Here is a 22,315-nt window from a genome sequence, read left to right as displayed (position 1 = left end):
AATATAAATTTTAGAAAATATAAAATTTATATAAAATATAAATTTTAGAAAATATAAATTTTAGTGAAAGGCTCCCTGCCCATGGCAAGAGGGTTGAACCAGACCATCTTCAAGTCCTTTCCAATCCAAACCATTCCATGACTAAAACAAAAATCACGTGTAAGGCTGGCAGAAAGTCATCCTCTGTTAAAAGATAAATCAATTTTCTTTATGAAGAACTGCTTATTTCTGCTGGAAGGATGTCCTTCAGCATGGCTACACTGGACACAAGGAATATCCTCGTCAGGAATTGACATTTTGTTTGGGTTTGGAGCTGCACAGGATTGCCTGTCCCAGCAGTTAATGAAAACATCCATCCTCCCTGACCTGCAGCACAGATCACAGAGAATCCTGCACGGAGACAAGACAAGGGAGCAGCAGAACCAAAATTGGCCCAGAGCACAAGGCTGGGAGAGTTCGTAGCTTTAATCAAACAAAATTCGATTTCACAAATTCTGGATTTGCCAAAGAATTCCATCTGCAGTGGCAGCAGTTGGTTACAAAAAGCTCAAGATCTCTCTCCATCACCCACTGCTCCAGCAAATTCCCTTCCAACTCATTCCTAACAAATCCCAGCCAGAGTTTTTAAGCAGGTTTATATGGTGTTGCTCAGTCTTTTTGTCTTTCCATTTGAATTTAGCTTGTCCTATCTAAAGGAAAAATGCATTTTGCTAAAAGCACCTGACATCTGCCCAGCAAAGCTGAGCTGTTTGTGAAGTTTGAGAGGTCCCAGAAGTTCCTGATCTCAGAAAACACAAGAAGGACAAAGCCAGGAGAGCTGGAAATCAGAAACCTTGGAGATCCCAGCAGATTATTCCTACTGAGGAATACAATGACCATGAACAGTTCTCTGGTCTCCTCTCACCCTTCAAAAAGCAACTAAACCAAGAGGAACAAAAGTTTCAAGCTCAGTCAATTCCAGGATTTCCAGCTGGTTCTGTTGGAGGCAGAATAAACACCTTTATTGGGAACATTCTGCTTTTCTTAATTACCCTGGTTTGGGAAAATACTGTGGGAACAATCACCCTAAAAAAATACCACACTCCTATTTTGAGCAGAAAGTTTGTATTTATTTACAGTCCTTTAATCTGTTCTGGTTCAAAACATACAGAAGAATTAAGGTTGGAAAAGACCTCTGAGACCTCAGAGTCCAACCATTAATCCAGCACTGCCAAGGCCACCACTAAATAATGTTCCCAGGCACCACATCCTACACTAAAAGGATAAAAAATTCCACACAACAACAACAAATTTTCCCCAATTTGTTTTTTCTCACCCCTCCACTCATTTGAATTTGTCTTCAACTCCTGCAGATTATTTCCTTACAGACACGGCAAGAGTTTAAATCAAAACTCAAGACCCAAATGGAAAAAAGCAATGGAGATTTAATTTTTTTCCCTTTAATTTTACTGAAAAACCCATTCAGTTTTAGAAATTTAAGGTTTTGGGTTTAAGATCTGGTTATTTCCAGTGATAACAAGTCTGGAATTTGAAACTTTATACACCTAAATTTCCCATCTAAGTCTCATGGTACAGGAACCATTTCTTTTTCTTGCTCTGCACAAAAAAAAAAAAAAAAAAAAACCAGAGAGAAGAGAAAAGCAAGGAATACTTAATATTCTTGAGATTACACATGTTCCTGCTAACACTGCAGAAAAGTAAGCCAAGGGCATCTCTGCTTATTTTAGTCCCATTAAAATGTGTTGCAAGGAAGAAGAAAAGTCAACACAGTGTTTGTCAAACAGAAATGATCCAAATTGTTTGGGAAAGGAACTTTGCAGGGAGAACTTTGAAGGGGGAATCACAAAACAGGACGGGATTATGAAAGGATGATAAATATACATCAGCATTTTTCAGAACTCCCTGAAAAATAAAAAATATTCCAAGCAGAGGACAAACAGAAGGAAAATCAGTTTAGATTCTGAGTAGCAGATGATGAGCTCGGTGGGGGTTTCCAGGAGGGATTCCTGAGCAGTTCACTTGTTAGTTTGTATTTTATTTTTTTTTCATTTTGATTTTTTCCAAATGAGAATCCTCCTCCTCTGTAAGATACCTGGAATTTGTACTTGGCAGCTGGATGGCTGCAGATGTCTGTCTCATTAGCAAGAGCTCACCAGGATTACAGTAATTCCAACTGGCTGCGAGTCTGCTGAGAGACATTTTTATGCTACACTGAAACAGAAATTCATTGAGCCAAATCTCATTGACTCCTGATTTTACACAGTTAAAAACACAGATTACACGAAGGCAAAAATGCTCAATTCGCTGGAATCACTCCCACAGACGGAGAAGATGATCAGACACAATCCTGAAATGTTTTTATCATGGGATGTTACAGCACTTTTCTCAGGAGAAAATAAATGAACCTTGTTATTTCCCTGAGGTCACTGAATTTACACTGGAATTAGATTAATAAAAAAACTCCTTTGGGACTATTCATTTTAGTAGAAGTTGATCTGTAGGTCACAAGCATTTTTCATCTCCTATTTCCAGCATCCAAACCCACCGAGCAGAGGGAGGAGATGGAAAGACTTTTTCAGGAGTCTTGAAAAATTGTGCAAATGCCCAAAGCCTTCAACTGCTTCCTCCAACAGCTCACATCAAAGCCAGGAATAGCTCATTTCCAAAGGTAAATAAACAGGGAAAGGTATTCACATTTATATATATTTATATCCAGCTCTACCATTTCTGCACGAGGCTGCACCTCCCTAAAAAACCAAATTAACTCCAAGAATCTTCCTGCCTCAGAACCTCAGGTGAAGGGACAAAGTGCCACAACCCAAAAGAAGTTTGGATTTACTCTCACCTGTCCTATTAAAGATGCTGCACAGGCTGCAGCCACCAAAAGCTAAAGGGTAATTCACTTTTTAGTGAAGAGAAAGGCAAGATATTTGATTTACATACTTATTTTAAGTGCTCAACTAAGAGCTCAGAAGCAGTTGAAAAACCCACTTGTGGTATTAAAGTTGTTTTGGTTGTTTTTTTTTTTTCTCTACAGACTTCAGAGTCTCAGAATTTTCCTCTGAAGAGCAAAATGAAATGGTTTTCTCGGAGAAATAATCAGTTTTGAGAAGACAGGCTGGGAGAGCTGGGGAGGAGAAGGATCCAGGGAGAGTTTCCAAAACATTCCAGGGCCTCAAGGGGCTCCAGGAGAGCTGCAGAGGGACTGGGGACAGGGACAGGACACAGGGAATGGCTTCAGATTGGAAAAGGGGAGATTTGGGTGGGATCTTGGGAACTGGGAATTCCTGCCTGGGCTGGAATTGCCAGAGAATCCCTGGAATGTCCAAGGCCAGGTTGGACATTGGGGTTTGGAGCAGCCTGGGACAGTGGGAGGTGTCCCTGCCCATGGAACTGGATGAGTTTTAAGGTCCCTTTCAATCCCAGCCATTCTCTGACTTGAAGGAAATCACACCATGTCTCATTTTTATAAGGTAGAAAATTGTGGTGTGTATTTTCCACAGAATATACAGACAGAGCTTCAAGAATACCATACAATCTGCAGGGATAAAAGACATTTTTCTCTACAAACCAATGTAATTTATCTGGTCCCAGCAACATCCAACAGCAGCACAGTCCATACACTCTGTAGGAAGTTATTTCACACCACAGCCAGTGTTGGGTATCTCTCTGTGCTTTGACAAATCATTGCTTTGCACAGATCTGGCCCAGAGGTGCCCAATGAACAACCACCCAGACTCATCTTCTGGCTAAAATTATGAAAAAAAAATTATGAAAAAGCCCTATGAAACCACTCAGCTCATTCTGTAAAAATGCTGTTTTCTACTTTCAAAACCATCCCAGCCTCAAACTAGAATTTAACATTGTGGATCCCACCAGAGGACACACATCACACACAGATTAATCTTTATTTTGTGTATCCCTCCTGTTCCCACAAACATGGGCAGCTTAATCTCCACCAAACTCCTACAAGGTGAGTTTTGATGTGGATGAAATTCGCACCAGATTTGTCTGCTCAGTCCCCAGACCAAGAAAGCTCAGCACAAACTGAGAATAACCACAGGAAATGTTTTTCCTGGCAGGTCCTGCAAGGCCAAAAAGCTCAGCTGGTGTTGCCAAACCACAAAGCTGTAATGGGATGGAGTATTTTGTTCACACAGATATCCACAGCAAATGTGGGGGGAAAAAATGGGTTTGTAAACAAATCTGGAGTCTCCTCCACCTCTGTTTTCAGGTCTGTTTTCTGTTGGATGGGGAAGGATCAGTTTTAGCACTCAGAACCATGTGGTTGTACCTCAGCAGCTCCATTTCCATGGAATGGTTTGGGTGGGAAGGGACCTTAAAGTCCATCCAGTGTCACTCCTGCCATGGCAGGAACACCTTCCACTGTCCCAAAGTGCTCCAAGCTCCATCCAGCCTGGCCTTGGACATTCCAGGGATCCAGGGGCAGCCACAGCTGCTCTGGGAATTCCATCCCAGCCCCTCCCCACCCTCCCAGCCAAGAATTTCTTCTTTAAATCTCATCTAAATCCAACTCCCTCCACCTTAAATCCATTCCCCTTTGTCCTATTTTCCCCTCTCTTTTATTCCACAAGGGCCAACAACAAAAAATAGCTCAGGTAGAGACAAATCCACGAATTTTCAAGCTCCAAATGCCCACAAATCCATCCCCATTTAGGTCTGGAAGGTGCTGAATGTCTTTGGAGCAGGAACAACCTGCCATCCACACCCTCCCTACTTCACCTCATCCCCTGTCACTTCATTCCCTTCACAGGTGGATTTTTTTTCCACCAAATCCTGCATTTTGCTGCCCCCCCACCCCCTTATATTTTGCACTGTGGCAAAAAAAATTCAGCTGCCACCTTTGTGATGATCCATTGACAGGCACCAACCTCACAACTACACCTTGAGCAGGAATCAGGTTTGAGATGCAGCAAGAATTTCTCTTTACACTGAGGACTCATTTTTTCCCCCCAAACAGTTTGTATTATATTTTCCCTCTGTTTTCCAGTGCAGATGAGCAATTCCTTTCTCCAGCCCCGCTGTCGGCTTCCTACCTGCCCAATAAAACACCAAGAAAATTAGATTATGTCGATTCCTTAAGAGAAAACTGTTAACATTAATGAATAATACATGCTTCATTTCTGTAAATTTGCTTTTTTCCTGATGCCTCCAGCCAGGCTGGGTGGATAACTGCCTGCCTATTTTACCTGCCCTAGGGCCAAGCCCTGTTAAGTGTGATTACTGCTAAGCTCTGGATGGCAAACTGAGGCTTAATTATCAATTTCTTGACTAGAAAATTTGTTTCACAGGGAAGAACATTGCAGGAACAGTATGTGGGCATTATGCTTCTGTGGATTCTTTTTATGAAGCAAAACCCAAGGAACAGATAAGGCAAATACAAGTTTTAGGAAATTAATGCTCAGTTAGCACCAGATAATTTTTACAGCAAAGGAAGGTTGAAGATTCTGTTGGTTTTGACCATCACTGTGGGTGTTCAGCATCTTTTTGTCTTCCTAAAAGCCTTTTTTTTCTTCTGCTCCCCGAAATCAGAGCAGACTTATGTAAATATTTGGTGGTTAAAGGCAGAAAAGAGTATTACAGGATGCACAGGTGCAGCTTGGAAATCCAGGAATAATCCTCTTTTCCTCCTGGATCAGGTTTCTTTGAGCGTGCAATTCACTTTTCTTCTTCACTCAGCATTGCTCATTCAAATGAAAATACTCATTAAAGACAGTGGGAAACACCACCAAAATAAAGGAGAAAAAAAAAAAAAAAGGCAAGCTGATCAAATTTAAATAATTCTCATCTGATCAGGAAAAAGAACATTTTAGTGAAGTGCAATTGAACTGAATGTTGAATCACTGGGGGGGAATCAAACAAAGCTCCAATTTTCACAGGAATCCACAGTAAACTTCCCACCTTCTGTTCCAAGGGCTCTGTGCTGTATCACACACCTTGTTGAGGCTCCCAGTCCCTCACTTTAAAACCCCTTTGAAGCTCCAAACACACAGTTTGTGGCAAAAACTGCTCAAAGTGTGGCTGAAAGCTCGTCCTGCTCAAAGCTCCATTTCATGTGTGGCCAAGGCAGGACTCGCTGATGTACTGACCTGTTCCCTCAGCAAAAAAACACCAAAAATCTGTTTAACAGCAGTAGCACCCCAGGCAAAATGCAGAATTTCTGGGATGGGGCAAAATGCAGAATTTCTGGGATACGCAAAATGCAGAATTTCTGGGATACGCAAAATGCAGAATTTCTGGGATACGCAAAATGCAGAATTTCTGGGATGAGGCAAAATCCATTTCTCCCAAAGAAACTGGGGGAGTTTTTCACTGTTTTATGGTTTGGGTGAGAGTTAAAGGATAATTGTTTTACTGCTCGCTCAGAGATCTGCAGGTAATAAATGCTGGGGAGGCACTACACACAGAAGTCTTGTAAAATGCTGAATATGTTTTACAATTTATCACATTAAGCCTGGAGAAGACGCATAAATTCATCAAGTCAAACTTGCCAAGGCCACCACTGACCCACATCCCCAAGTGCCACATTCACATTTTCTTTAATCCCTCCAGGAATGGGGACTCCACCACTGCCCTGGGCAGCTGTGCCAGGACTGGAGAACCCTTTAAGGGAAGAAATCTTTCCTAAAATCCAACCTAAAACTCCTCTGGCCCAGGCTGAGGTTGTTCCCTCTCCTCCTGTCCCTGTTCCCTGGGATTAGATCCCAAATCCCTCCCTGACTGTCCCCTCCTGTCAGGGACTTGTGCAGAGCCACAAGGTCCCCCCTGAGCCTCCTTTTCTCCAGGCTCAGCCCCTTCCCAGCTCCCTCAGCCCCTCCTGGGGCTCCATTCCCTTCCCCAGCTCCATTCCCTTCCCTGGCCCTGCTGCAGCCCCTGCAGGACTCTCCTGCTGGGCGCTGTCCCCAGGATCCCAGGGTGTCCCCAGGGGACAGTCCCTGCCCTCGGGCCGTGCCCACACTGGGGCTGCCCCAGCCCAGGGGCCACTGGACTCTCGCCCACCTGGGCACAAGGGTTTGCTCTGAGCCAAACTCAATCCCATGGGAATTATGGCAGAAGAGCAGGGACAGCACAAATCCCTCCAGGACACCCGGGGAAGGATCACACATCACACAAATCATCGAGTCCAACCATCCCCAGCACTGCCAAGGCCACCACTGCCCATGTCCCCAAGTGCCACCTCCACAGGGCTTTGAAATCCCTCCAGGGATGGGGACTCCACCACTCACTCCAATGCTTGACAACATTTTCCATGGAGGAATTTTCTCTAAAATCCACCCTGAGGCCGTTCCCTCTCCTCCTGTCCCTGTTCCCTGGGATTAAATCCCAAATCCTCCCCGGCTGTCCCCTCCTGTCAGGGACTTGTGCAGAGCCACAAGGTCCCCCCTGAGCCTCCTTTTCTCCAGGCTCAGCCCCTTTCCAGCTCCCTCAGCCTCTCCTGGGGCTCCAAACCCTTCCCAGGTCCCTTCTGGATCCACTCCAGCCCCTCAATGTCCTTATCAAGCAAAATTGCCCTCAGGATTTGAATGAGACCCCAGCAGTGCCCAGCAGAGGGAAATTCATATCATTATGTATCACATAATTATCACACATACTTGCACCAGTCCAAAATAAACAGTACAGCATTGAAACTATCAAAATCACCCCTCAGGAAAGAAAATGAAAGGAATTCTTTTGTCTTGTTGTTCTCCATGTTACATCACACCAAGGACCTATAAAACACAAACCAGAGTACAACAAGGTAAAAGAAAAGCAAAGTACAGCCCGAGCTCAAAGACAATTGTGAACAACAAAGGATTTGTGGAGTTAAACAAAGAAAGCAGTTGCTAGAAGCAACAAATAATAATTCAAGCAGAGCACTGTGGATGTCTAGAAAGCTCAGGCTCCTCTCTGCAGGAAACAACTGCAATGTGCCATGGAAACTTCAGCATTAAAAAGGAGGAGGGGGGAAAAAAAAATAAAAGCAGAATAAAAAGAAACCTATGAGAATGGAGTTATTCTCCTCAGGCCACTCTTGCTGATGGCTGTGGCCACACAGCAATCCCAGCATTTGCTTTCTTTGGCTTGGAATCTTTGTGATGGGTTTGTGATGCTCTGACAGGCACAGGAGAAACAGCAGCACTGAGCCTTGAGGTACCTTTTATTTCAGAATTAAAGTGCCAGGCAGGAAGGCTGAGAGCCAGGGAACAACATCAGGGAAGAGAGGAGAGGTCAGTCAGGGAGAGAGAGGAATAAAACAAGTGAGATGAGAGGACTCAGCTCCCCCATCTCAGTGCCCAGCACAGGCTGCTGTGAGCACACAGAACTCCTCAGGCTGAAAATGATCCCAGGAATTGCTGCACTGAAGGGGAGTTTGAAGTGCAAGTTGTTGGGAGGATCAAGTGGTGACTTCCCAGAGGTGTGGAAGATGCATTTAAGGGCTCTGCGAGCAATAAGCCATGACAAATTCACTCGTTTGTTACTGCCTTTCCCCTCCTCAAAGGTAGAAAAAGAACAACACACACTGATCATTTCAAGGACTGGGACTGGACAGCAAAACAGAAAGGAGGGTTGGTGTAATTCCTTTCTCCTCTATAGGGATACTTTGAGGAAAAAGTAGGAGAATTTTGTAATTAGAGAAACAGAATATAAATACAGTTTTCAGATTTTTGAATTACACATTTAAATTCACTAATTGCAAAATAAAAAAAACAAATAAACACACACACAAAAAAACATCAAAACTATGAGACCTGGCCTTTACATTTATACCTATTAATGAGTAAAAATAGGATGGTGTAATTGGCAAGATCTTCTTCCACAATTTCCCTTTTCATCACTCCTTCCATTCTTCATTTCTAACTTCAGTTCTTTGTTCAAAATTCCCAATTCCAAAGTGTCAAGCAACACCTGAGATCAAAGACACATTTTGAACACATTTACCTTACCAGTATTTAACTCCCTGAGTTAATCAGAATAAAATGTGTGAGTGAGGAAAGAATAAAATCTGCTCCTTTCTGAAATTCAGGGGTTTATTCATATTTCCCCCCCTGCTTCCAACTTTATTTTTATGGGTGTAAAAACATCCTCCGTGGGGGAAAAGAGCCTGTCCAGAGCAGTTCAGCAAAAATTCTTCGTCCTCACTGCTCTTCCAGCCCCACAAGACATCACAAGCAGCTCCATTTCAAGAGATCACATTGAAAATGTTTTATTAAAACTCCCTGGGACAAGAACAACTCTACTTCAACCCACTGAGCTACAAATTTCCACAGGTTCATTAAACTAAATGGACTTATTTGAATTTTATAATTGAAAACTGTTGTCTTAAAGACAAGTCCCAGGTGGGGTGATCTACAGCTTCCAGCACTATTTAACCTCAAAGTGTATAATCTGATAATTCATGTTTTGAAAAACCTCTCCAGAGGTTCATGGAAACCACTGGAAAAGTTGGGTCCTTATAAAACAAAGCCAGACAGAAGGAAAAAAAAAAAAAAACAACCAAACTGCAAAAGGTATTTAATGATTTAACTTGACAGCAACACCTTGAATGTTTTCTCATTATTTTCACAGGTTAATGGATTGTGCCTGTGAAATTCTGGATTGGAGGAAATGAATTAAAGCATCCAGGAAAGAGATTTCTTCACAGAGACCACGAGGTGCTGGGAAACAGGGAGTCAAAAATTGTGGTGTCCCAGTCAATGGGCATGAGAAACGAGGTGTTCTGAGAACTGATTGAACAATTATAAATAATAAATTTAAAAAATAAGTGAAATCTTGATGCCAGCAGGCTCCACCCTCACCAAGGGGAACACAAAGCCTGCAGAGAATTCCCTCTCCCTTGTGCAAAGAAATAAAACTCCCTACAAGAACAGCAGCACCGAGTCTGTTCACAATCCTGTTAAGCACCCAGAGCAAACAGAGCATTTTAAAACATTTTCCTCCTCTACTTACATTCCATTAATCTTTCATGCTATTTACACAGTTGGTTAGAGCATTTTCAACAGAAGCTGGTGATCTTTTTATCATTGAGGACTTACAGATGGGTGCAGGAGAAATGCAGCAAAAAAGGCTGAGCAGCCTCCAGCCACCTAAACAAACAACCAGCAGGGAAATTCTTTATTTTGTTAAATTAACCAACCTTTAATCAAATTTCCTCCCACCAATACAAATGATGCCAGGGGAGTGAGGGACTGAAACAAAGACTGGAACTGAAGTGGCTTCAACAGAATTCACCTCCAAAAGCAGCACAGGAAGAGTTTCCATCCCACATACAGGAAAAAGGAAAAGCCCAGGGACACACAGGAAAAGCCCAGGGACACGCAGGAAAAAAGCCCAGGGGGGACACAAGAAAAAAACCCAGGGACACACAGTAGGGTGCCTCAGCAGAAAGCACACACTTCTCTTTCAAATACTGTGCTTTAAGGATTGCTGAGTTACATATTCAATAGATATTAATGTATGATTCAAAACATGCTTTTTGAGTTGTTTCAAGTATCCCCAATCATCTTAGCTGGTAGATTTATTTGTGGGTGGCTCCACACTCTCTGGTAACGTGGATCTTAAAAGTCTTTCTCTTAAGGTTTTTAGTTATTTTCATTTTTGATTAAAAAAAACCCCAGAAAGTTAGCAGTTTTTATGCAGGGTTACAAGGTGATGACCCTATCCCTGTACCTTCTGGCTTGGTCAGTTTAGATGTCACAAAGAAGGAAAAAACTCCAGTCTTTATATGGTTAATCCTCTGGTATAACCAAAAAAATACACATTCATTACCTTTCTAAACTCTATTAATAAAACATACAGTACAATTATAATAATGTTTGCAAAAAGCCAACTTGATAATATGCATTTACAACACTGTCCAGGACTGTCTCCATGTACAGGAAGCCACAGGAACCAACTCTTCTTTTGGCAATTAATTCTAGATCCAAAAATTAAATCAGCCATTCCATGTATTCCCAGGAAAAAGTCAGAGTCCTAAGGATCAATATTTCTATATCTGCAAGAGCACAGGCTGGACAATGCTACTCACATCTGTCACCTCAATAATTAAAACATAAAGAATATTTTAGGAGCCAGTCCCTACACTGCACCATGAACCATCCTTGGTCTCACACCTGCAGGAACCAGCAGCAGCCTTGGGGAATTTCATCATTCACCTGAAAGTTTCAAAACTGCACCAGAATCAAGAACTGTTGAAGGCAACAAGATATTGAAGGCAATACTTTTGAAAGAGTCAAAAAGCACTAATATAAAACCCCAGTATTTTCACTTCCTAGTTTTGTCAGAGTAGGTGCAACTCCAGCTCTGCACCGGCTAAAGGTAAAATAAGAGCTGAAAATAAAGTACTTTGAGTTTTTAACTTGGCACAGTCACAGCTCTTGTCCTTTTCTCGGTGGTTTTGTATTCACATGTGCTCCTTTATCCGGTTTTAAATGCAACCAAGGGTCTGTATCGAGCTACAACCCAACACTTGCCAAATACCTAAACATTTTATACAAGTGCCTGGAGATCATTTCAGGGATATTTATAGTTTACTGCCTCACTCTGCCATATACCATTTATTTTCAGGGAATTTCTGAAGTACTTTCCTCGCAGAGGAACTGCTACCTTTACAACACTGGGAAAACACCATTTGCAATAAAAGTGGTTTTAAGAGACCATTAGAGATCAGAATAACTGGAGTTTATTCCTTGTAGCAGCTATTTCTCAAATGCAATGATGAGGGCAACAGCTCCACATCCCTGTTCCTCGCTCTCCATCACAAAATTCCATCTCAGTTCTGCTATTTTAGACACAAAGAGAAAACCAAATGCCAGGAAAAAATAGGAAAAATCCCATTCAGCAAGTTGACTCGCAATGAAAATAATGGCCACAAGTATTAAAGGAAAAGAATATCCCCACTTGGTGAAAAATAAAGTATGTTCAGGGTGTTTTGTCTGCAATCTCAACTTCTGCAGAGATCTGTTGGGTGAGTTTGCTCAGCACAAAGATTTCACTGAGGTCTTCTGGAGTCACTGCTAAAGTTGGTTTTTCCCCCCAATTAAAGAAGCTATTAAATGCCAGCTTTAAAAAACAGCAGCCTTTAACTAGGCAGAAAAATGCCCAAGAATAAATAAAAGGCAGACACATTCACCAATTAAAAATCTGACAAGATCTCAAAAAAAAACCCTCAAAACATTTGCTAAATGCCAGGTTGCTTGTTTCAGAATACAAAAGCTGCTTCAACCAGCTACCAACAAAACAAAAAGGTTAAGAAAAATCAATATACAAACACGTGTTGGTCCTCTGAGTGATAAAAGAAAATATTCCCAAATTGTCCTGCAGCAGGTGAGCCAAATTTGCTCCCTTATCTGCAGAGTTTTTAACAAAAACTTCCTGAGATCAGCAGGAGATTTCTCTGGTCATCTGTGCCAGCATCTTGACCTTAAAAAGTAGTTTATATTTCAGGAACTTGAGGGATTTTTCTCCTCCAGGAAGGAATGAGCAGGTTTTGGAGGTGGATGAATGAGGAATGAGCACAAGTGCAGCAGCACAGGGATATCCCTGATATCCAATATCCACTCTGGGAGTCACAACCCAGGAGCTGTTTCCTTGTAGGAAATAATTCTCATTTCTTCTCAGCACTTTGAAGACAAGAACAAATTGAAGAGACTCCCAATAGCTGTAAAGGTACAGAAGGAAAAGAAGGAAAGCTCCCTGGAGCTGCAGCAAAAGTGGAAATTGAAGGGAAAAGTGGGAATTTAAACACTCATTAAGCTTCCCAGACACTCTTTACTTCCTAAAGATTTATTGTTGTGGACAGTCCTTTTATTTCTCCTTTGAGAGAAACAAGAGGAGAACTGGTCAAAAACTCAGTGTGACCCCAGAAATGCTGGGAGTGGAAACTAAACCTTCCTAAATTTGGGGAATTTTGGGCTGGATCAATCCTGTCCTGGGACAGCTGCACATCCCTCACTCCTGACAGTGCTCATGCAACATTCTCCTAAATAAATCCATCCTTTAGTCTCTATTTTTAGCACCAACCAGGAAAATGAGGAGAATTCCCTGAGTGCTGGATCCTCCTGCAGGAAACAACTCCCAAAGAACAAATGTGTCTGTTCCCTGACACGACAGGAAAAAGTGACACTTTGCAGGGACAGAAAAGGATCACAAGTGGGACACTCCTTCCTGTTGTGTTTTTCCTTCCTGAAAAGCAGCACCACAGAGAGCAGAGGGATCACTTAAAATTCCCAAACCAGAGCCCATAAAATTCCATTTCTGACTGGATTTCAGAGCTGCCGTACAAGTTAAACTTTGTTGTCATGGATCTCACCCCAAACACTTTCTCTTGGGAAGTCCAGTCACAAAACCACAAGAATCCCTAAATCTGGGATTGCAGCAAAGGGATTATTCAGATTATTCAGAAAATTATTCAGTCTCTCGTGAGTGAGAGCTGCTGAGCTCAAGTAAATACCAGAAATTATCCCTTCATTAATAAAATAATTCCTATTTACAGAAAGCCTTTCAGCTTCACACTTCAAAGCATTTCACAGACAATATGAAGAGGTTTTGCAGACCTAAACAACGTTTGATTTTTCAAAAACATCCCTGTCTTTGCTATAACCAAGTAAAACATCAATGCTTGAAGAAGCTCCTCTGGTTTTGTTCATTTACAGCAGAAAAATGCAGTTCAAAATTTTGCTGTTTTTCAACCACTCTTCCCTTTATGGACCTTTCACACAGCAAAGAGGGAGAAATAAACAGCCTAAATAAACAAGTGTAAAACCACAAGAACTGGCAGAAGCCTCTATTATGCATAAATGTTTTGGAAATAAAGCCATCAACAAAAGGAAACTCAGTCACATTTCAAAGCAACAGCTTGCTGTTAAGATTTGTAATATTTTTCCTGAAGCTGAGTAAAATCACATTTAAGGCAGCCAGGTTTAAATTTGTCTGCAGTGGGATTTTATGACCATACAAACCACTAAAAAAAAAATATTCACTTGTTGCTTGGCAAGTCCATCCTCACCTGAGCTCCAACACAAATACAACGTAAGGAAAAATGTGATTTAAATTCCTTTTCACACCATTTGCTTTTCTGCACTTGGCTAAGCCCGAGAAACATCAATATTATTACCACAACACTTTTTTCCTTCCTCTGCAATCAGGTTTTCATGGTCTGGCTCAAGCTGACACGTCAAGCTCTGCAGAGAAATCTCCACATCCAAACCAAGTTCTAATTAAATTCTGCAAGTTTAGTTATCGGGCTGTTCTGTTGAATAACTTTAATTCCATAAAGTCAATAACTCAATGTTGTGCCTAAACACTGGGCCTAAACTAGCCAAGGTGGTATCAGTGCCTGGAAGCCAAAGATTATGAGACAAACATTTCTTTTTTATTTGGAGAACAGAGCAATGTGAGCTCTCACTCTTCTGTTTTCACATAAATTTAATAAACTCGGATTTATTAAAACAGAGGTACAAAAGGAAGGCCTTAAAATACTCTTGGAAATTACAGGAAAAAAGATGATTATAACAGGAAGTGCTGCACAGCCAGTGCCATGTTTATTATTCTTCCACAGACAGTGGCACCAGCTGCATTTTTTTTTTTTTTTAATAGAACCAACATCTCTCTCAAATTTCGCAAGATTTTAAAGGCCAGAGTGATAAAAAGAATGGAATTTTCTCCTAAACAACATCACTCACAGAGAATATTTCAATCAGAACATGTCTTGGACACAGAACTAGTGTCACAACAACTTCTCCAAAGTAACAGGATGACAACAATTTTTCTCCAAGACATTGGAGGAGGATCCAGAGTTTGGGAGCTCATTACAACTGGCAGAATCCTGGTGTGACGGTAGCTGCCCACACTCATGTAAAAAACATTCAAAGCATGTAAGAACATTTAAAACCTTCATTTAAAACCAATCCAATGGTTTGAAGCAGCACAGAAAAGATTTGCAAGCAGTTAAAAAAAGGACTGGGGGGGGAAGGAAACAGTGAATTCACATCCAGGTTTGTCACAGAACAGCAAAGCCAAATTCAGGAATGTGGGCAGACAAAAATCAATGTCTAAACAGAACTGGACACAATTGTTGCTTTTCAATCCCAACAAGACAGACTTGGAAGAAGCAGCAGCACTTTGTGGCATTCCCACACAGGATGGAGTTTGCCCACTGGAATTCCTGCTCCTCCAGATTTCCAGGCAGATAAATTGTGCTCAGGGCTGCTGTGTTTGAGGGTGGGATCACTTATGGACTCCACAGCAATAACATGTCAGTGCTTTGGCTTTCACAAATGACTTTAAACTGGGACTGCCTGCAGGGTTTATTCACCTCACCGAGTTTGGAAAAGACCCAAGACCAACCTGTGACAGATCCCCAGCTTGTCACCCACACCAGAGCACTGAGTGTCACACCCAGGCTTTTCTTCAAGACCTGCAGGGATGAGGATTCCACCACTGCCCCTGGAGTGATGGAGTCCTTTCCTAGAGTGTTTGAAGACGATTTTTGTGTAGGAATTCCTCCTAATAGCCAATCTAAACCTCCTCTGGCCCAGCCTGAGGCAAAATCCATTCCTCCCAAAGAAACTGGGAGAGGTTTTCACTGTTTTATGGTTTGGATGATGGTTAAAAGATAATTGTTTTACTGCTCACTCAGAGATCTGCAGGTAACAAATGCTAGGGAGGCACTACACACAGAAGTCTTGTAAAATTCTGAATGTTTCACAATTTATCACATTAAGCCTGGAAAAGACCCATAAATTCATCAGTCAAACTTGGCAAGGCCACCACTGACCCACATCCCCAGGTGTCACATCCACACTTTTTTTAATCCCTCCAGGAATGGGGACTCCATCCCTGCCCTGGGCAGCTGTGCCAGGGCTGGAGAACCCTTTCAGGGAATAAATTTTTCCGAAAATCCAACCTAAAATTCCTTTGGCCCAGCCTGAGGCTGTTCCCTCTCCTCCTGTCCCTGTTCCCTGGGATTAGATCCCAAATCCCTCCCCTGGCTGTCCCCTCCTGTCAGGGACTTGTGCAGAGCCACAAGGTCCCCCCTGAGCCTCCTTTTCTCCAGGCTGAGCCCCTTTCCAGCTCCCTCAGCCCCTCCTGGGGCTCCATTCCCTTCCCTGGACACACTCCAGCCCCTCCAGGTCCTTCCTGAGTTGAGAGCTCAGAAGTGGACACAGCACCCGAGGTGTGGCTTCATCAGTGCCCACTAAAGGGGAAAATAACTTCCCCAGTGCTGTGGCCACACTATTTTTGACACAGACCAGGTACCATCGTCCTTTTTGCCCATCTGGGCTCGTGTTCAGCCACTGCCAAGCAGCACCCCCAGGTTCCTTTTCTGCTGCTCCAATTCCCAGTCCCTCTGGCCCAAGTCTGGAGCAGGGCAGGGGATTATTGTAGCCAAAACACAGGATGTGGCTCTTGGCCTTGTTGAACCTCATCCCGCTGGTCTCTGCCCCTCCATCCAGCCTGTCTTGATCCCTCTGACCCCAGGAAGAAGCAAAGCACTGGGAGCAGGAGGAAGTGAGCCGGGCATGGCAGCAGGACAGGGGACAACCCTCAGGACAAGGCTTTCCCCAGCACTGCAGCCTCCCCAGAGCTCCAGGGCCAACAAGAACCCAAACTTAGGGTCACCCATTGCCCAGGAGAGACCCCATACTCCAGAGGCCCGACTCGGGAAGGCCTCCCCAGCACAGCAGGGCCCGCACCCGGCCCTGGGTCACCCTCAGAGCCCCGGAGGATGCGGAGCAGTGACACCCCTACCTGATAACGGAGATGAGCAGCCCCGAGGGGTCCTTGCTCCTGCCCACGGTGCCGCGATACCTCCCAACAGCGTCGCCCGCCGCCATGTTGCACCCCCTCTAACACGGCGCAGACAATGCGTGCTGGCGCGCCGCAGCCAATCAGAGGCGAGCAGGCGCGCTGTCAGCCAATAGAAGGTGAGGAGGGCGGGGCACGCGGCATCAAGGTGGGGCGCGGCGCCGCGGCGCCTTCTGGGAGTTGTAGTTTGTGTGGCGGCGGAGAGACAGGTTCCCACGCAAACCTTCGACAGGTGGTTAAAAAGAAGTAAAAGATTAAAAAATTACCGAGTTGGCAAGATACACCCGCAAAGAAACCTGTGCCCAAAAGCTCTAGGAGCGGCAATAAACGGGGTGGAGGTATGAGGAACCAAAGCGTCCCCTCAGAGCCCTCATGGAGCAGGACTGGTTAAACACTGAGGGATTTAAATGTTTATAGAGTTAAAAGTGGGTAAAGTGCGTTAAGTACTTAAATTAACGTGTTTGATGAATTATTAATACTAAATACATCGTGTCACAGTGAATCTGATCACAAATACACCCACAGAAGTTGCTGATGCTTCCTTTGATTTAATATCTTTAAGCTACAATGTTGATCAGAATAATTTCCCCCAGTTTTCCGTGGGATGGCCCAGGTGGTCCTTGAAGTGAGCTCTGAAACAAATCTGTGTGTTTGGCACAGGAATTGTGGTTTTGGAGCAGGTGAGGGATTGGAATTTGTTCAGAACCTCAAAAATGCTCCAACACCTTATACTGAACACAGGATATTCCATGATCCTACAAGGCTGAATTCCATAATACTGAACACCACCTTCCTTGCCCACAGGTGTTGCTTTATGATGGACACACTCCATCCATCCATCCATCCATCCATCCATCCATCCATCCATCCATCCATCCATCCATCCATCCCTCTCCACAGGATCACCTTTGGAAAAAGGGAAAAGTGGATGACACCCTATCCAGGGGCTGGAAATCCAAAACTTCTTTTGTTTTTCACCAAACAAACCTCTCCCGAGAGCTGCCTCACTTTCCCCATTTCTAGGTAAGGGATAAGGACACTTTTCCAGTCACATCCTTTGAGAACTTGTTTTAAAAAACACCATGCAAACCTCAGGATTGTTGTTGCAGAAGCAGAATTCCTTAGGAAAAATAGAAACAACCCTCATTTGCATCACTTGGAGCTGCTGAGTGTTTCCTAAATCAAATTCACTCCATCATGTCAAACACGCTGCTCTTCCAGAGGTATTTTTTTTTCTGCCCAAAGCTGCCCCTTAACGATTTAAAAACATGGAAATTGCTGAGAGCTGTAGGTGAATCAAGAGTGCCCATTTATAGGAGCTGTGTTTGAAACACGAGGTGATTGGAAATGTGATAATTCCTTATTTACAAAGGGAAGAAGAGCCTCTATTTGTTATAACCAACAGCTGTGTCTGTGATCATTAACAGGAGGGCAGAGTAAGAGCATGGGCACTTTAATTCTGAAATAAAAGATGCTTTATTCCTGAATAAGCAACGTGTTTTCACACCAGAATAATTACTCCCAAGTAAAGTAATTTTTATTTTCAGGTAGGGTGTGCACTTCAGTTCTGCTACATTTCCCCTGTACAGATGAACTCTCAGCTCCACAATTTCCTATTCAATTATTCCAAAATAAAAATCTCATTTTCCTTGTTTTTCTGAGCAGGTTTTCCAATGCCTTTGCCCAAAGACGATGATTTCAATGGCGAGAAGGTGGGAATTTATTATATTTTCTTTAAATGGAAGGGAGAAACCAACAGAAGCCTTGGCTGAAGCAGAAGGTGAACACTGAGATCTCTCTTGATTTATAATATATTATACAATGAGGCTGAAGGATCATGAGAAGATCATTTTTTCCTTACACAATTTACAGGGGAAAAAAAAAAAAAAAAAAAAAAAAAAAAAAAAAGAGTCTCAATCTGAAAACTGATGGAAGGAAAAACAAGGGAAAGAATATTTTTTATTTTCCACCTTCCTTTTTGTAGTATTTCAGTACTCTGATGTGTATCTGGTAAAATGGGTAATTCCTGGATTACTGAAACTAGAGAAAATACAAACTGACAAATAAAATGTTCATGATGATGAATGAAACCCTTGTCACAACTTGTCAATAGAGATCAGGTTGGCTCAGTGGAGGGTCTCCCCTCATTCACAGATGGTTTTACTCCTCATCATCCTCCCTTCAATAATAAAAAAGGAAAAGACGGGGGGTGAGTTTGTCCTGAGCTCTTCCTCATCACCTGGGCCAGTTTCCCAAGAGAAAAACCTACAGAGTTCTGCCAAAGAGAATTCTGAAGAGGCACAGGCAGAGCAGTTCTTTGGGAAATGTGGTTTATTCCCTTGGAAAGTGTTTTACAAACTCCACTGGCCAGAGTTCCATTCCCCATACAACTTGTGTGACATTAGGGAGTTGCTTCCCTCCTTTCCTGAGGTAATTTTACCTGCAATCCCTTTTTACACTTTATCCCCTGACATTTTCTAAGCGTTTCCTGGGAATTTCTTGGGAATTCCTAAACCTAAGAGATTTAGGGCTTGATGTACACATGGGGTCTCTCAACCACAGCTTTAACATTTGAAAAAAAAAAAAAAAGCCACAAGTCCTTGGTTATTTCATTTCAAACATCAGTGAAAATGTCAGACCAAAGGGTTCAGCTCACACCAACTTCTTACAGGTGTAATTGGCTTGTGTGTGCAATGCCTTTATATTGGTTATAATGAAATCCCCTTTAACTTCCAGAAACAGAGGTGGGAGCAGAGTGAAGGCCAGAATTTCCATCTAAGCTGTAGGAGCAGTTTGTTGCTTTCATCTTTTTCATCCTTCTAATATTTGCAATTTTTTTTAGTGGAGTTTCTCACGGATTTTCATGTAAACAAAGTGATGTTTTCATTCCTCTCTTGAGGAGGGACGATTGATGGACTTCTAGTTTGACCAGTGAGGTGAGAGAGGTGTCAACTTCATTCTCCAATCCATAGTCATTGTCCAAAATCTGTAAAAATCAAAGTAGAAAATAAACTTCCCTCTTTTTGCCCTGACAACCTGACTCTGTGTGTGTCATTCCTTTTGTGCCCTGTAGCAACAACAGTTCTGCCTGTGGAAAGTGACCCTAATCCTGTTGGCACCTCTCAGTCAGTTTAATAAAATTTATTTTACCCTTCTCACAAAGCTGGTCACCCCCACATCAGCTGCATTAAGCAGAAATTGGTGCATGGGTAAAAAATCAGATTGCAGCCACCCTCTTCTTACAAATAATTCTGGTTTTCTTGTGAAGCTTCACCAAGCTTTGCCAAACTGCCTGAGTGAAAGAATTGAGTAAAAGTGTGCTGAAACATCAGGATTTGGCTCTAGGATTAGTCACACACCTGGATGACCTCGTTATTCCTATTTACCATTAAATAAGTGTGAACTAAGGCTGCTTTATGTTGTTCTCTGGATTTTCTGCACAGCAACAATCAGTTTCTCTTCCCAGCACGTAGCTGCCATCAATTCTTTTTGTCTCTGTGAATAAGAAGAAACTCCTGGGGCAGGAGGAGAAGTTGCCTGGCTCAATGCTGGGAATCAAGGCAGAGAATGTGAGTCAAATGTCTCCTTATTGTTTTTTGCCTCCTGACATCTCCCACGTTGCGCTGTGTTCTTCTGCTGCAGAAAAAAATAATAACTAAGATTAAGTTAAGTGGAAAAATACTGCTGCTTTTCCAGTGTCAGAGCCACAGAACCTTTGGTAATGCAGTCCCTGAAGGAAAGCAGAGCAGGTGTGAAGTGTTCCTCTTCAAAGGCAGGTAAAATGCTGTAAGAGAGGATGTTCTCCTTCTCTTAACCATGAAAAAAAAATCTAATTATTTGGTTTATTTTTCCCCCTTTATTTTACTTATCCTCACTGTTTTTACAATGGTCCACAGGCATTTTCCAAGTCCTCAGGTGAACGGGTTCAGGCTGCTTGTTGTTGGCTTCTTAAATTAAAATTCTTAAGTCTTAATCTTCCTTTGGAACTGTGGAAAACCTCATGGTGTATGAGAGACATGAAAAACAACACTCCCATTCCAACTTCACCTGTGTTTAATTATGTTTTTTCCCCTCTTCTGTAAAGAAGTTTTTAGAACTTCTTATTTTAACCCAGCTCTCCATTAGGTTCCTCATATTTTGACTTGTGGATTTGTTGGGCATCAGGTGATATCCAAGCCTAAATTCCTACAATTTGTGAGAAAACAGTTGGCTGGATAAGAAAAGAAAGTCCCAGAAGTCCTGCTGGCACTGAGGGGAGACTTAGAACCACTTGGATCATCTATCCCAGCAAAATCCATTTGGGAGAAAGAATTAATGGATGCCTCAACCCCAGGAAAAACCCTCAGATCAGAGCTCCGATTATTAAACCACCGCCAGCTGAGCATGACAAATGTTGGAAATAAGAAATTCCAGTGCTCACAGAAATATTTCATCCTGCTGAAAACGCAGCTTTGGAGATATTTTCTGGTTTGTGTAAAGCAGAAGCTCCAGGCAAGAGAGAAACAACAAGAAGTTTGAACTGAAGTGAGTAAAACTCCCGGTACTGGCAACGCGCTCTTGTGTTTCCAAGGGAAGCGGCGCCAGTATCAATCCTCCTGAAATGAGACATCAGCCAGCCAATTTCAAGGCTTGTCTTGCAGAAAATGGGCCACAAGATTCAAGCAGCTGAACAGCCCTGCTGGCCTCAAATTTAATTTGCTCCGAGGTGTTATAAGAGCAGGATAACACGATGGTTGTTGTGTTTCTGGAGCGCTTTTGACAAAGTGAATCCATCACTGACAAGGCACCACAACCCCCGTTTCACTGGAGGAACTGTGGCCCACGGATGCTGAAATCAAGCACACAACAACAATCCCCACTTACCTGACAATCTCAAGGATTTGCTGCCAAGAGGAGAAGAAAGTGGAATGAGCTGTGCTCGGTCTGCAGCTCAACACAGAGATTTGAAGGATGTTCAATTGCCTGGTCAGGCTCTGCTCCCAGGGAACAAGTGATGGGATGAGAGGAAATGGCCTCAAGCTGCACCAGGGAACATTCAGTTGGGACATCAGGAGGAATTTTTTCATGGAAAGGGTTGTCCCACCTTTCAGAGGAGGAACTGTGGCCCACGGATGCTGAAATCAAGCCCACAACAACAATCCCCACTTACCTAAAAATCTCAAGGATTTGCTGCCAAGAACAGAAGAAATGGAATGATCTCTGCTTAGTCTTCAACATAGGAACTTTGAAGGATTTTCAAAGGACCAATTGCCTGGTCAGGCTCTGCTCCCAGGGAAAAAGTGATGGGATGAGAGGAAATGGCCTCAAGCTGCACCAGGGAACGTTCAGTTGGGACATCAGGAGAAATTTTTTCATGGAGAGAGTTGGAATGAGTGCTCAGAATGGTCTGGAGTCCCCATCCCTGGAGGTGTCCAAGGAAGGCCTGGAGGTGGCACTCAGTGCTCTGGGCTGGGGACAAGGTGGGGATTGGGCACAGATTGGACTTGATGGTCTTGGAGGTCTTTCCCAA

At 42.9% G+C, this 22,315-nt stretch overlaps 1 protein-coding gene across 1 annotated transcript in view; it reads right to left on the bottom strand.

Annotated features, from left to right (window-relative positions):
* Nucleotides 1-16,864, bottom strand: part of EXOC4 (exocyst complex component 4) — a 348,756-nt gene extending 331,892 nt beyond the window's left edge. The window contains exon 1 of the mRNA XM_083858929.1: nucleotides 16,750-16,864. Coding sequence (XP_083715055.1) covers nucleotides 16,750-16,835 — 86 coding nt within the window. The 5' untranslated portion in view covers nucleotides 16,836-16,864. The remainder of the gene's footprint in view (nucleotides 1-16,749) is intronic.
* Nucleotides 16,865-22,315: the final 5,451 nt, after the last annotated feature.

This window comes from Zosterops lateralis (assembly GCF_965231275.1).
Source record: "Zosterops lateralis genome assembly, chromosome: 4".
NCBI classification, from domain to species: Eukaryota; Metazoa; Chordata; class Aves; order Passeriformes; family Zosteropidae; genus Zosterops; species Zosterops lateralis.
The sequence above is the reverse complement of the archived record's forward strand: the minus strand, read 5'-3'. Positions and strand labels throughout refer to the sequence as shown.